The sequence below is a fragment of the Patiria miniata genome, unplaced genomic scaffold (genome assembly GCF_015706575.1).
Source record: "Patiria miniata isolate m_02_andy unplaced genomic scaffold, ASM1570657v1 HiC_scaffold_21, whole genome shotgun sequence".
In the NCBI taxonomy this organism is placed as follows: Eukaryota; Metazoa; Echinodermata; class Asteroidea; order Valvatida; family Asterinidae; genus Patiria; species Patiria miniata.
This window is the reverse complement of record NW_024037060.1, coordinates 7,176,857-7,193,527: the sequence shown is the minus strand read 5'-3', so window position 1 is coordinate 7,193,527 and position 16,671 is coordinate 7,176,857. Positions and strand designations below refer to the sequence as shown.

The following is a 16,671-nucleotide window of genomic DNA, read 5'->3' as shown; positions in this document are numbered from 1 at the left end:
CCTACTCGATCCTCGTGTCTTCAGGGAGTCACGGTAAATCATCTACATTTTTATTTATTTACTCAGTTATTTGTTTCCAGCGAGCGCCAATGTAAAATGACCTCACACTCTTGGATTTTGTGTTTTTGGGACAGATTGCTTTTTGCAGGGGCCGGGGGGTGGGGGGGGGGGGGGGGGGAGTAGACCACTGATCTCTATATAAAGACCCGCAACCTCAAAGACGTTAAGCGAATGAAACAAGTTTAGGTCTTGCCTGCAGTTGTGGTGCGGTTCCCGACGTACTGTGCTGATTCCTTTTCGCACGCACGCTTGAGAACCAGACTAAACAGAACTAACGCGTCGCGTAAATTTACACACGCATCGTGCTTTTGCAGTGAGCATTTCTGTCCGTCATGTCCGTCTAGAATTTGACGAAAATCTACGTTTTTAAACTTGCAGCTATCTTGTGGTACAGACGAGGAGGTTTATTTCTACTTCACCCTTTTCTATAGCAGCAGAATCTGAGGGAATTCATGGCAGAACTTGACCAAGGTGAGATAAGTTTGGAAGAAAATGGTTATTCGGATTGTTGCAGTTCGCACATTTTCCGTTTTCTGCTGCATGCAGTCTGGGGATTTCCACATACATGACATAATGTGTTCTTTTGTCAAGTCGCCCCATATTACCATTACACTGTTATGAATATGAATGAATGTCGGTCACTACGGCACCAGGGGGGAGGGGGAGGGGGCTTGCCAGGTAGTGCCACCACTGTGGACGTATCTCATTCCCTTCGTGGATCATGTGGATAGTCCCATAAATGTGACGGAAAATACTGGACTAGCCTACCTGGCGATCGTGAAGTGTAGGGCCCCTGTTTTGTTTTGATCAAATAAGAGTCAAAAATGTTTTTTTATTGCTCAAAAATCACCTTTACAATCAAAAGCAGACTTTTCTCAATTCTAATGACACCCGTTTTGCAATTTTGAACTTGGCCTAGCTGGAGTTACCAAGCCCTAAATTTTATCATTGGGTTGTCATTTAGGGTTGGAGGAAGTTTCTCACTTGGACCTGCAGCATTGGCAGGTCCAAAAAAAATGTGCAATTTTGTCCCCGAAACACACTAATTTCAACTGGGACTCATCCAAACCTTGCCTGGCGATATGGCATAACCATTACACAGGTCCTTGGAAGATGAAGATTCAGCCTACAATTGCAGTGAAAAAAAAGAGGCATAACCGACAGCCGTGCAGCCATGATGATGCCCTGAGCTAGATTTGTGCACAAACAAACTGTAAAGCGCTGTCGATTACCATCCACACACAGCGAACCACCAGTCACACTTGCCAATTGCACGGCGCGGCGTGGCATGGCGCTGAAGCGCGCACCCTACGACTGTTTGTCGGCCAACTTCGGCTGCCGTTCTACCTCTGCCGTGATGACTCATAGTTAGTGCAGCAGTAGTGCAGAGGGCTTCAAAGATTTTGGAATGACAGGCAACAGCCGCCGTGCGTTTTGCCAATAGATTCATGGTTTATCATCATTTCTGCAACAACTGACCTTCATTGAGATGATATATGAAGAAAAAAACAGCGTCAGGTTGCAATATTCTTTCCTCCTCGTCTGCTTTCAAATAATGGGGAGAGTTTGTGTATGCGCCCGTACGCGTACTGTAAATATCGGAGGGAAAAAACGTTGCATCCCGACATCACTTTTTCCATCATAAAATACCATCTCAATGGAAGTCAGTTAATGCTGAAAAGACTTGAGTTATGAAATGAGAAACATTTCGAATTTTGTTAAAAAAATACTTTATGTGTACAGTACATTCTTTCCTATCGGAGGTGAAAAGTAAGATTTAAACAACATAGAAGACGGGACAGTTCAGGAAGTTTATGAGCACTCTCTTTTCCGATTGAAAAACATGATAAGAACCACGATAATTCAGCGTCCCAAGGACAAAATGCAGCACTGCCATGACTGCACCTCACTTTCTGTGTTGCTCCGTGAATGCACAAAAAATCCATAATTATTTGCATGGCATCAACTAGAAATTGAGTAAGAAAATTACAAAATGTCATATAAAATATGAATTCTAATCCAAGAAGATGTCTTAAAGGTGCTGAAATCATTTTGAATCAATTAACCCTTACCCTACTTGACCCTCCAATGCATGCCAATATGTGCCTCAAGAAAATCTCCTATGTTTTTTGCATGGCCCTCCAATATCTGCCATGTCATTTCAAGGGTAACTGGACAGGCACTCCAATACATGCCACAGAGAACAATGAGAGTCCTCTGATAACAATCAAGTGCCCCCAGCTGGTCAGTATCAGGCACCCTCCAGGGCCTCCAACTCCTGCCAATTGGAGCCTTCACTGTTAAGACTTGTTATCTGCCAAAAAACTGCAGCTGGAGGGCATTGGCATAACCAACTGACATGCAGTAAACTACCCTCAGAGAGTAAGGGTTTTAAAGATTCTCCAAGAACTACATGTATTAACCCTGACCTCCCCAACTCCATCAAAATCCGTCCCCCCATTTTGGTGGACTTGGTCCTGCAGGCGTGGTTTGACTAAATATGATGGAGTATGATGGACTTAGGCCAGGAGGCCTAAAGCAAAGCATGCATTGGAAGCAGTGTGATTGATGGATTTTGGCAGACGTTAGGGTTAAGAAAGAGGGGGCCTGTCAGTTTTACTTCACAATCGCCTAAAATAAGTGCCCAAAACAATTGCTTTTCTTGTTTAGGGATAGCAGTACATAGCACTTTTTCATTTTGATAATCTCAAATTTCAACTCTATCATGTCTTCAGTTGTGAGAATGTAAACTTACCTGAAAACCAAAATGTTGGTAAATTTTATGGCAGGAATGCAATATCTTAATGTCTTTTGTTAATGACTTTATTACTATCCTATGTTTAAATCTCTCTCTCTCTCTCTCTCTCTTGAGTCATCCAATGCCTTGAGGCGTTGGTGAAGTATTCACGAAGTCCGTTCGTGAAAAAAATCTTTCTTACTGCAAACAAATTTTGTGTTATTAAAAGAGAGATAGATGTTGTTTACATCATACCATGGTCTCTGATGGAGCCATTACAAAAATGTTTTTATAGTTCCATGATCATACCTGTACATGTATGTTGATATGAAAGACCAGAATATTTTTAATATACTAAAGCAACTTTTAGAGTCTATACAATTTCTGAGCTGTTATAATGAAATTGGAAACATTTCTAGCTCCCAAATCCATTTGTTATCAACATATTTACCATCACTAAAGATATTAATTTAAGGGTGAAAAAGATGTGTTCAGGATCCTACAGTCTACTCCCAGGAAATATCAGGAAGGTTTTATATACAAGGTTTAATACATTCCATGCTTAACTGTTTTCCGACTTCTGTGAAATGTGTCTTGTCAAAGTCTTTAGTTGATAAACTTTAGCTAGTGAATATTTAGGCCTAAAATGTAGGCCTGCATGTAAGAATCATCGGTTATGCTTGTTTTCACATAAACCTTATGCCGTGCAGGTGCCTCAGCAGTTGTTCTAATATAGGGACTTATCAAATTATTTGATAATTATGAAATCATTTAGGTAAAAAAAGAAAACTCCTGGCAGAGACGTTTTAAAACAATTTGGTTAATCAAATTTTTTTTTAATAAGTGTGAATTTATTCACAATCGGATTTTTTGCACACGTACATTTAAGTCAGGATTATTCCTTGAACCACACGGAGTAAAACATATAAGGGAACATCAGTCCATTTTTACACCAGTTGAATTTGATTTCAATTCCATAGCATTGTCATACTGTACCGGTACGTCTCTTCAACAGTTGCTTACATTCAAAATCAAATCAAGTCGCTTTAATACAATGGTTATCGTACAAACATACAACAGTACTCGGAGCTAAAAATATAGGTACATAATTCTACACATTGCATATTTGGCGTGTATTCCTTTTAAATTACTGAGAGCTTCATCAAGACCTCCCCCCCCCCCCCCATATTAAAGACCAAAAGGTCACCCGTCCACAGATTTTCAATATTGAATTGAGAGAGCAATATTTCTTGCATTTGTTGTCAGAAACGTTTTTGATCATTGAATTGAGGTTATCCAGAGATCAGATTTCATTGCACATACACATAGGCACAACCGTTCCTGGCTGCCGCCCCAAACATTTATCCATATGCTATTTTTGTGATTATAATAATAATAATAAGGTCGGCTCGGGTCACATGTCTCTCACGGCTATGTTGATTCAATACCCTACCCTCACGCACACGTTCCCAACAGCCATGTGTGATTCCTGCGTGTGAAGGCAGCATGGGTCAATAGCGTCCACAACCGCACCGTTTGGTGTCGAGAGCTGTTCATATATTTGCCCAGTTCCCGGGATAATTTAGAAGAGGGACTCGCTGTCATAAAATATGGGTCTGTTGGAGGTACTCTAGAGCACCTCTCAGCCCATTTTGGAGGGTGTTTGCTGGATCCAAAGTCAACTGGCGTGTCTTGTCTCTGGAAGTAGTTGCAGTGTTCGTTGCGTGCAGTTGCAGTGAATGGTTTTGACAGAGAGAGATTCGAACTCTAGCATGTAAGTAGGGATTTGAAGCGGCATTTGATTTGGTGATTGATTTAAATGTTAGTATTGTTTCTGGAAATTCTGGTTCTGGCATTCAGTTCGTGAGTACACCTCCAAAAAGTTTTTGACTTGTTGTTAACATTGGTACATGTATACATGCATCCAACCTACGGTATGTTACATACATGTTCATGTGATTATGACTAAAGAAGGGAACTACAACATTGTAATGAATGTCCGACTGTACCATATGTTAAAGGGGCACATCGTCCTGAGATCTCTGAGATGGTTATGTTTAAGATTGTCCTATTTCAAAGGTCAGGTTGAAAGGAAACTATAATCTAGTGTCGCACTGTTCCTGAGAAAAGATCCCCAAAAACCCTGGCTGTTTACATCTGACATCTGGCGGTCATTTTGTGGCATACGCATACATTGTATATTTCCAGCCATAAGTATAGGTCTCCTTGGATGTTGCCCCCAGCTTCTGTGTCCGAGGATGTCAGACGATTCAACTTACGGTACACGTCATACACGTCATACACGTCGTACATGTACAAGTGCACACAGCACCAATATCCACATGTTGTTTCCCATGTCCGCAGCATGCTATCCATTTCGTCAGTAAAAACGTCATACACCCGCGCGCGCGCACCACTGATTACTGGAGCCTATTGGATAAACGCTCGAGTTGCGTTAACTTACGGTTCCATTCGTGCTACATGTATGCTACACCGTGTGAAGTACGCATGGTGAGATGATGCCACACTAACGAACCAGGTACACTTGTGGAGCATACGCGACTGGATTAGCACTCAAACAGTTGGATTTTTGAGAGTCAAAATTTTGACCCCCAAAATTCATTCTCGCAAGAATAGCACACTAACGGCCAATTTTTAAAGGATGGTTGTGTGGACATTTATCTTGCTTTTGAATGTTCTTTCCAGTTACTATCGTTTTGTTTAAAGCACACTTTGTAACCCAGTTAGGCACTTTCCTGGACGTTGTGTACATGTACCTTTAATGTGCACTTGTACATATTTCCTCTGATGTTGTTTTGCATGGAAATGATCAGGTCAGAATTTCATCTTAATCTAAAAATGTACAATGAACAGTTCATTTGGACAAACATCTGTATCATTTAGGAAAAATATTTTATTACATTTGGGACAAAATAATAATAACAAAATCCAATTAAACACGTTAACGGCATCATCTTGACTGCAATGTTGTGGGCATTGGCACATTTTTTTTCCCGAGTAAAATAGTTTCAAACAAACAAAGTTTATGATTCTTTTAAAATAAAAAAAGCAAATTATTTAACAATAGTATAAGAATTATTTTTTTTACAGTATCCCTAGATACATTGTACAATAATAAAATTGAAAAATTATTAAAACAAGATCATCCAAAAACCAAAAAAAAACATTACAGTTCGGATTTAAGTTAAGCAGTAAAAGTTGTTCTGAGTAAAGCAAATCGGTAAAAGTAATCTAAATGTCCAATTCGATTAGTAAGAGTAAATTGAGTTGCAGAATTGAACACATTACATGTACATTGGGCCTAATGATGTACAAAAACAAAACATCTCTTTTAGTTTTGAATTGAATCACTACCTGTAACTGGAATTGTATGTACATGGTATACTGCATCACGCTATATATAAATTGTGACCTAATGCGTTGAAATGAGAAATTAAGCTACAGAAATACATTTGGTGTCATTGGAAAGCCAATGATTTGCACTTTGCCTTTAACATGACGCATAGCTTGAAAATACAAAGGTGGGGGTTATGCCCCCCCCCCCCCCAAATATATACATGTAGTTCTGCTTCTGGTTACCCTATGGAACCTACCCTATTTTGACAGCCCTACATGTACCTTAATTTTGGGGGGTGGGGGAGAAATTAGGAAAACAAAAATGAAAACCATCAATTACTAACTTTTACTGGGGTACCCTTGACTATACACGCATACATCTCCATATGATGGCACACACACAAAAATGCCCCCTCCCCCAAACAAAAAAGTATTTTCTCCCTACCTTCCTACCCTATTTTTCAAATGCCATGTAATCGGAAACAGCGTTTCTTTTGTGTTATTCCTCATTATGATGTGGCAGGTAACAATTGTGCAACATTACCTTGGCGCAACAATGGGTTACTTTTGGTAACAAGGTTACCGGTACTTCTTTTCAGAAAGAAATTGTGGGTCTCTCTATTCAAAGTCACCCTTGACCACAAACAAGTGCATTATACGGATGACAAGCTCTGAAAGGGCACTCTGAAAAGTTTGCAGACCAGACTAATCTGGCTTTGTGATTCTGAAATGGAGTATGAACAAAGTGAGAAAAAAACTTATGGGAAATTTTGAAGTGGGCATCTTTTTTTCGCAGGAGTTATGAAGTTGAAGAATGCTAGTATTATGTAAGAAAAAGGAGAGAGTTTTGTTTGACCTGGATTAAGTGGTTAAATATGTAAGGCCAAAAAAAAAAAAGTTTCCGGTTTCTGGTATGCGCGCGCGTCGGCAAAATGAAAAAGGTTTTTTTTTTTCAATAAAAGATGATGTCTCAAAACCGCCAAACTCACTGGTTTGACTGTAATCCTGCTGCTGCACAATTTTAACGTGTTTTTAGATGGGGTTATGATCGAGAATAAGTTTTATGTGGCCTCTCCGGACTCCCATATATTTGCACTAAGTTTAGTCGGGTACCATTTGCAGTCATCAGCCGATATTTGAAGCAAAGAAGACAGGTAAAAAAAAAAAAAAAAAGCCGCGTCGCCGCACCACTTTTTGGGCAAGCTCCATACCAGAAACCGGAGACTTTTTTTGTGGCCTAAAGCACCAAGTCTTAGATTAACCCTAACACCCTAGGTCCTTTTTTTCCCAGGAACCATCCTCAATCCAACAAAATCCTTCAAAATGTTGCACTTATGTTCAAATGAAGGATACCCACTGCCTCTAAGTCCTCTAACAGGGGCCTCTCAAAATATGTTCAGCCTCAATCCTCAAAAAATCCTCCTCTTCTTCCAACACCATTCATCCGCAATCCTCCAAAAATGTCCATGTGCCTTAGCAATCCTCCAAAATTGTACGTTGCATTCATCCTCAATCTTCCAAAATCCTTCAAAACTGCCTGGAGGACTTTGGAGGATTGAGGAAGGTTAGGAATAAGAACTGTAAAAATGATTTGCATGCGTACATTTTGTACATGTACATGTACATATACATGTGCATACATTGTATGTACAATGCACATATGTTCAGTACAGTACATGTACCGCTAGGTGTGCTGATCACATTGAGCATGTGGACCTTTGGATTTTTTGTTGTTGAATAATTTGGACTACTCTTGCACAAGTATCATAACTAATCCAACAAAAGCAGTGAACTATGAGTCATTGAGCTGCTATCTTGAATGATTTACAATGTGTGGTCTGTGGCGCGGAACATATAAATTGAAATTAGAATGCACTGTGCAGTGTGCTTTCATTTTGTCTCTTCAATACCATGTGTGTCCCAACCAGCCTAAATATTGGGCTTTGAGTATGAATGGGGCACAGTTTATTCTGATCGTCGGTGATAATGTTGGCAGCCATGACAACAGGCTGGATGGGTTGAAGTATCTGCAGTGTGTACACGAGTGGGCATGCACTGAAGTAGACCCTGGAGTTAAGGTATAAAAAGGCGGGCGTGCACTCAAACCAGTGGTGTGTGGATCAACAGTGCCAGACCACTCCATCTCGCTGTTTAGGGTTGTTCCCCTAGCAGGCCACATATTTGCCTGGCTTGTGTACTCGGCAGACATCTGTTGTGTTTTACATGTAATGCAAGCCAGTATCGAAACCAACTGTCATGGTGACATTTCGCCGAATCCTCTACTGAGATCATTTTCCTATCAATTGATTAATTGCTGATGACTCAGCTGATGTCAGTTTTATGCAAATCTTCGTCGTGTTTTGGTTTTTGAGTTGGTACAGAGAGTTTCTATCATGAAAACTATGGGTCAGGGAGATTCAGCATAAGGGCATGATGGAGAACAAAAAAATCTGACATGTTTGAAATTTTTGAAACAAAGCTGTGTCTAAATATTAACTGTGATGATGTGATGATTAAGATTATCATTTTTGTTTCCCCTTTTTGCAGCATTTGCCAAGTCCGACACGGACATGAAGGAGAACATTAACACCATGCAGGTGGAAGACAGCTCTGGGGTGGAGGAAGGTCAGAATGGGACGGATCTGAGAGGAAAGAAGAGGAGCCTTGAAGATGAGGATGAGGACATGGCGGACGTTAGCGCCGATGGCCAAAAGGCCAAAACCAAGAAGAAAAAACCCAAGCGCGCCCGGGGACCCCCCATGCCCAAAAATGCCCTCATGCAGCTAAACGAGATCAAACCGGGGCTTGTCTTTAAACCGGCGCTACAAGAGGGACCGGTACACGCCCCTAACTTTACAGTGGAGGTTGAGGTCAACAGCCAGACTTATCACGGAAAAGGCCGGTCCAAGAAACTGGCCAAGATGAATGCCGCAGAGGTTGTACTGCAGTCGTTTGTCCAGCACCCGAACCCCTCGGAGGTGCTGAGGGTCGTAGGTCAGCCCATGTTTAACTCCGATTTCACCTCGGACAGTTTTGAGACCCCCAAAACCTTCAGCACCTTCCAGCATCCTGACAAGTCCATGACCCCTCCTCCATTGCCGTCGCCTGGGATAGACTACCCGGCTTCTTCCCCCAACGGGAACAGGATGAGTCTTCTTGTCCCTCCCCCGGGCCCCCACAGTGGGGACAGCACCAAGAACCCGATCATGATGCTCAACGAACTCAAGCAGGGCGTCAAGTTTGACATGACGTCCGAATCCGGCCAGAGCCACGCCAAGAACTTCATCATGGCTGTCACGGTGGACGGCCAGAAATTCCAAGGGTCGGCCAGGAGCAAGAAACTTGCCAAAGCGCGGGCCGCACAAGCTGCCCTGTCCGCGCTGTTCAACATTGCGCCGGCCACGGCACCAGGTCTGCAACCCATTCCCAGCGACGGCCTGCAGCTCCACGTTCCCCAGGTCCTCGCTGACTTGGTCCATTCCCTCGTGGAGGGCAAATTTTCGGACCTGACTAACAGCCAGTCCAGCGGCGTGGCCAGGCGGAAAGTAGCAGCAGGCTTTGTCATGACGAGAGGCGAAGGCATCGAAGATGCTCAAGTAATCAGCATCACCTCAGGCACCAAATGCATCAATGGGGAATACATGTCGGACCAAGGTCTTGCCATCAATGATTCCCATGCTGAGATCGTCTCCCGGCGCTGCTTAGTACGGTATTTGTACTCCCAACTGGAGCTCATCAGCCAAAACAAGGGAGAAAGTTCAATCTTTGTGCCCAGTCCCTCAGGGAAGGGCTACACTCTCCAAGCTGGGATCCAGTTCCACCTGTACATCAGCACCTCGCCTTGCGGAGATGCTCGGATCTTCTCGCCCCACGAGGCCACAACAGGAGAGGACAACCCATCCACAGACAAGCACCCGAACCGCAAGGCCCGGGGGCAGCTGAGGACCAAGATAGAGTCAGGGGAGGGCACTATTCCAGTCAAATCCGGCCCAATTATCCAGACGTGGGATGGCGTGCTGCAAGGGGAACGACTCTTGACAATGTCGTGCAGTGACAAGCTGGCTAGGTAAGCATTAACTCGTTTGCAACTCTTGTTTCTCCATAAAACTCAAACACGGCCGTGCACTACACTCCTCCAGGTAACGGGCACCATTTGCATACTTTCAAAAACTAAACTGTCAACTTTTCATGAAATATCCGTGATCGTAAGCAAATATTAGGACCAAGCATCCTGTGAAATCATTGGGCCTTTCGAGAAAATATGAAATACCATCATTTCCTTACGATGGTTTAGGATCAGACTATCGCCCTTCATCGGAAACCTATGCTTTGCATTGTAAAAAAATGAGGTTGTATTCTCACAGTTATCTCAAAAAATAATATCTACTGAGCTAAAATTTCAACAGGTTAATTTCTTAATTAACCCTAACCTTGCTGAATCCAACAGGATCCAACTACATCATATACATGTGCCCGATGGAGCCTGTTGGATTGAGCAGTTAACCCCTTGTGTACATTCCTGATGCAAAATGTTGAAAGCAGGCAACGGAGCCTCATTATAACACCAAGTTGGACTCCGTTGGATTCAGCAGACAACTGAATTTAAGGCACAGTGGATTGAGCAAGGAACTCCGGTCGGACTGTGTTGGATTTAGCAGGGTAGTCCTGAGGAACTACTAGGGGATTAGGGTTCACCTTCAAATTAATTTGATTGTTTTGCTGTTCCTTGAATTGCAAAAAAAAAACCACACATTTTTGGTAAATAGTGTTCATTATCTTTCAATTCCCATGTTCTCACGCTAAATGTTTTTTTCTTGTTAAATCAGCACATGTATGTATGCAGGTAGATAAGATTGGTTTCTTAAATAGGTTTTGAAGAAAAGAAAGTTAAAGAAAATGTAGAAGGCCCTGAAATGTCTCCTCAGAAAGGGGAAAAGCCTGCCTCCCAGCCTTTAATTAAAGAGTGAAATTCAACAGAAAAGTAATTCAATAAATATTTTATTGAATTGTATTTTATTGAAGTATGCGCATATCAGTAAAAGAATTGATATGATTTCACCATTTTCAATAGCTAAGTACCAAGTTCTATAATGTGTACCTCAACTGATTTATGGCCCACTCCCTACTCTACTCCACCTTAGGTTTTTGCAAAGTTTGCTTTTGAGGTTTTTATTTTACGATAGTACGTCAGTTATGCTTTCAAATTGAACTTCTACTAACAGTTGCTGTATTCAATACAAATAGGCGCAAATTGGGCGAAAAATTTATATCCTTTCAAGATAGCCTCTCCAGCCAGTCCAATATTCGGTGTTTATCCATCCATCAATACACGCACGTTCATTTAATATGTGGTTGCCAGGCACCTCATGAGGGAATTGCGGATGAAAATCGCTCAGTTCCTCATTATCAGTACAGTATGCATTGTGTATTTGCACGTTATATACGACAACTACATGTACATGGTACGAGTCCATGAAAGCCCGTCAGTACAAATTTGTACTAGTCATGTGCCAGTGTTACGGTACCTTTGTGCGTTTTAATAGTGTTTTACAATTGCGCATCAAATACGGTACAACTTTACTTAAGGCCAAAAAAATATATACAATGTAAATAGTTCCGCTTCCGGTTATTCTACTTACCCTATTTTGACAGCCCCTACCCTAATTTTTTTTTGGGGGGGGGGGAAATAAGGGGGAAAAACGAAACCATCAATTACTACTTTTTACCCTTTACTACATGCAGACACCTCCATCTGATTGTACACAAAACATATGCCCCCCCCCCCCAAAAATTCCCTACCTACAACTACATGAACAGGTCTACCCTATTTTCAAATGCAATGTAATCATAAGCAGAACTATGGTTTTTTTAGCCTAATGTAACAACATTAGGTGAATGCTGGTAAATTGAATTCTGGAATTTCTTCAAAAATATTTACCCCCTCCCCAAAAAAACTTGAAAAAAAATCTTCATGTACAAAAATAGTACATACAAAGTTCAAACATTTGGGACTGCTAAAATTGCCAGTTGACTATTAAAAAGCCATCTTAAGTGGTCAAGACATCTGTCAATAATGGCGGAAATCTCAAAGGAAAGTGTGCACATTCTTGCAGACTTTGGAGACTAAACAAGTAAAGGTCATTAGAGAGGACGCATTTTTCACCCAAATATGCTTACAGGTATTTTGGGACAGATTATTTCATTCATGTGCCAAACAAAAATAGTCTGGCACTTTGCCAAACTCCAGATCTTTTGCATTTTTAGTCAGCATCATAAATCATGTGCAACATGATAACATTCCAGATAACATTACATCATGTGACAAAAACGCACATGAGGGCTACACATGTACATGTGCATCTATAGAAAAGTTGAGATCATCTCAGAAATTGAATCCCCAGCATGCTATGGCAAGCCAATAATCTTGCACAAACATTTGACGTGTTGCACCCCACTGAGATTTGCGGACTTCTGTTGTATTTGGTAACACAATCGGTGAATGTACTAATGTATTTGAAGCATTTAGTGTTTTTTATTTTTTCATGTCTAGATTTTGGTTACTTACCGGTACATGTACATCGTGCTTGTATGATACTTCAGAATAACAATTTCTTATAATTTTGTTGTCCTAATTCTTTCTCACACCGACAAAATAAAAACTAATTCAAAATTTCACTCTAAACTGAAATTATAAAAAAAAAAATCCATGAAATGTATTTATCTTAGAGTACCATTGCAGCCTTTCTAAAGGCAGCTGTTTTTTGGGTAAATTAATTTAGTGACTTGGCTTAACCTTCCATAAATTATCCCAAATTTTCTTAAACCTCTTGGATTTTGAAGGATTGGGGTGGTTTTAGGAATTGATGAAAGTGGCACTGAATTCAATGACATTAAATAATGAGAGCGGACATGAAAAACATCAAGTTTATACATGTACATACATGTACACGTTGTTCCACGTTCAGGAACAGTAATCCCCTAGCTGTCAGTTCCAACCCACCCCGCACGTCTTGGAAACATCAAAGTCTTAACAAGGCTCATGCTGCTGGATCAACGAGCCCCAATTTTCTTTTCATCTCTACCTCACGCTCCGGAATTCTTGACCCAAATATTGACGGAGCTTGCGATTTGGCCCGCTGCTGGCATGCAGCACACGTGTTGTTAATCGCGGCTTGCTATAGATCTGATTGAGTGCCGTCCTGGTTTGTCCACCATCTCAGCGGCTAGTCCAGAGTTTGACGCAAAATAATTGTGACAGATTTATGTCTTAGTTGCCAACAGGGCTAAGGAGGTGTTAAGTGAGTTGGTATTCGGGACGTAATGATTGATCTTGACCAGACATTTCCTGCGCTTCTTTTTTTCTTCTTCTTTGGCTTCTGGCTATTGTCCCTTAAACAAAGACTTTGACAAATTGGGGAACCACCAACATACATGTAGGTCTGGATAGCTCAGCTGGTAGAGCACTGGAACGGCAATCCGAAGGTCGCAGATTCAAATCCTGCTCCAGTCCCGCTCTTTGTTCAACTTTCAAAACTTTTTTTTGTTTTGGAAAACAATGGTCTCTGTTATTTAATAAAAAAATGAATACGCTGTGTGACATTAGGTTTGTGGTATTGGTACAAGGTAGGGACAGATTTTAGATAAAATATTTAAAGTTGTATTATTTTCCGGCTCCGACAGCAATGTGTTGGATCGGGTTGAAGAGATTCAGACATTTATTTCCTGCAATAGAAGCAGGAGGGTTGAATATAGATTATTCTCCAAATCACTCTTTAAAAAAATCTACAAGAGAATGATTAGGATTGACCGTAACTCCCTCAGAATCCTGAATCATCCAAAATCAACCATCATGCAACAATTAATTGGTGCACTCTTTTGTACTTTCAAAGGGTATCAAGTTCCATGTTGAGTGGTTGGGATGTACCCTCCACCATCTTACAAAATCCTTCAGACAAAAACTCCAGTTGGATTATGGAGGCTTGATGATAGGTAGAGACTGGCCTTTGATTATCTCAGTTACAACTTTGCAAATCAACTGATGCTGCCAATCTGTTGGGCTAATTTTTTTGCTTAAATTAAAATTAAATCCCCCCCCTTTTTTTTGTGTGTACACAGGTGGAACGTGCTTGGCATTCAGGGATCGTTACTGAGTCACTTCGTGGAGCCCATCTACCTAAACAGCGTCATCCTGGGCTCTCTCTACCATTCCGACCACCTGTCCCGGGCCCTCTACGCCCGTATGGGCGCCTTAGAGGACCTCCCCCCAGCCTTCCACGTCAACCATCCCCTCCTGAGCGGGGTCAGCAACACCCAGAGCCGAATGCCGGGCAAAGCCCCCAACTTCAGCATCAACTGGACTTACGCAGACGCGGATCTGGAGGTCACCAACGCCACAACGGGGAAGCAAGAAGGCGGCCTGCCCTCGCGGCTCTGCAAGAGCACGCTGTTCGAGAAGTTCAAGGGTCTCTACGGGAAGCTGTCGAGCGTGGTGCCTGCCCAGCCCCAGCCGCCTAAGACCTACGCCGAAGCCAAGGCCCAGGCTGTGGACTACAGTCGAGCCAAGGCGGTCATGGTGAGAGGGTTCGAGAAGGCTGGATTGGGGTCTTGGATCAAGAAGCCGATGGAACAAGATCTGTTCGAGTAAAACAATACTCGTTTTTTTCTTCCTGTGTTTTTGGATACATTGCATTTGTTTGTAAATTTCTGAAGATTTTTGGCTTTATCTGAAGATTTCCTGACTTCTCACTTGGATGCCTTGGGGCCAATATGATAAACTGTTGAACACATAAATTTGACTAGTTTAGAGACAGCCACTTTCTGCGGTGTCACCGGGCTTGCGCAAGTCGAGCTCAGGTAGTACGTACATTTGTACACACTCTGGGCTCCTTTAACCAATAGAGCTACCAAAATGTGTGGGCACCTCATCTTTACAGGCATGCAACTTTTCCTCGGATCCGCTGATTTCCTCGTTTTTTTACTTCTCATGAATGCCATTACAAATTGAAAAACACTGTACAAAATCCTGTTTGGTTCAGAGTTTCATCGTTTTCCCTAAATTTCCAGTTGCATGCCTGTCTTTAAGAGCATGTACGGCATGCGCGCAGGCATGGCACAACCACACAAAAAATGCTACTGAATTTTTTTCCCCGAATTACACTATACATCCATGCAGAAATACCAGGAATATTGCATCTTAGTAAGTGTGTTTGTTTGTTTTTAATTTATGGGGGGTGGCCTCTATACTGTCTTTTGTTTACTACAAACCCACTAATTACTGACGCTAGTCTTTTCATCACTCATTTAATGAAGTGTCAAAAGCTATTATATTAATCACCAACTGCTTGTAAAGCCTTGTATTGGAAACGGCAAGGGTCAACCCACAGTCTCTGACCAGGATCAGTTTTGCGTTTATCATGACGTCTAATGAAATCATCACCCTCAGGCACTCCAGTGCTTCTACAGACTCGGACACGTTGACATTCCAATCTATGGAATTTCATCCTAGAGTATATAACTTACAAGATCTGTAATGCTCATTTTTTTTCCTGTGAAAATTAGGTATCTAGAGTTCATTTGAAGATGTAATATACAGTATTGCAGATACAAGAGCACCAATGATTACCGAGCCAAACTGCAGCCATATAAGGCAGGGCTAGACTCTCGATAGATTGAGAATCTAAAACGTCAGAGGATTCCCCCATGGAACATTTGGCTGCTGGAATGGAGGCTACAATTTTGGGGTCTGCACTAATGTAATGGATACCATTCAGGCAGCCACTTTCATCTTGGGCACAGGCCAACTATGTTGATAGGCCTACATGTACGTGCGTGTATTTCCACTGGGTCATTTTTAAAAATATTTTCTTGGCCTTTTGTAACATATTTAAACGGATACAGACCAATTTTTTTATTTTTGCGGATGGGAATGACCAGTATATATGGAATTTTTTTTTCTGGATCTGGTTTACAGACTCTGCATGCACGGGAACTTTTCAGAAATGTTGCAGACATTTTTCATGTCTCTCTCTAAGGAATTATCAAGAAAAAAACATAAAATTGTTCTGGAGGCGTTGGACTTAGTTGCATGTAGCTCTGGCCAACAGGTACTCCGTTGTCCTCCTTTCGTAATCCCCAATAGAATGACCATGAAGTTGAATTGTAAATATTTTGGACTTAGGCTTCAGGAACAGATTTGGACCATTTAGAGGTCAGTTACAAATTGAGGGATATTTGATTGGAAGAAAAAAAATGAAAACAAAGAACGTCTCCCTTGCATACAAAATCAGTGTTTGGGATTATGAATTCTTTTTTTTTTTACAAGAGAAATGAATCTCATTGAATTGCTTTGAAAAAGAATGTGTATTGCTATTATTCAGATGTCAGCATTTGGTCTTTGGGGGACCAAAGGAAAGGCTTTTTTGTTGAGAAAAAGCAAAACCACAGACATTTTTTTTTCTCAAACATTTTTTACAAGGCATTATATTTTTGTTCTTTGTGTTTTTGCCCCTCTGTTTGAC

General features: G+C 41.5%; 1 protein-coding gene across 1 annotated transcript; it reads left to right on the top strand.

Annotated features, from left to right (window-relative positions):
- Positions 1–319: 319 nt before the first annotated feature.
- On the top strand, positions 320–15,084 carry LOC119729602 (double-stranded RNA-specific editase 1-like). Its single transcript, XM_038202231.1, has 3 exons — positions 320–531; positions 8,702–10,220; positions 14,270–15,084. The coding sequence occupies exons 1-3, from the start codon at positions 513–515 to the stop codon at positions 14,796–14,798; spliced, it is 2,067 nt and encodes a 688-aa protein (XP_038058159.1). The 5' UTR covers positions 320–512; the 3' UTR covers positions 14,799–15,084.
- The last annotated feature ends 1,587 nt before the right edge of the window (positions 15,085–16,671 follow it).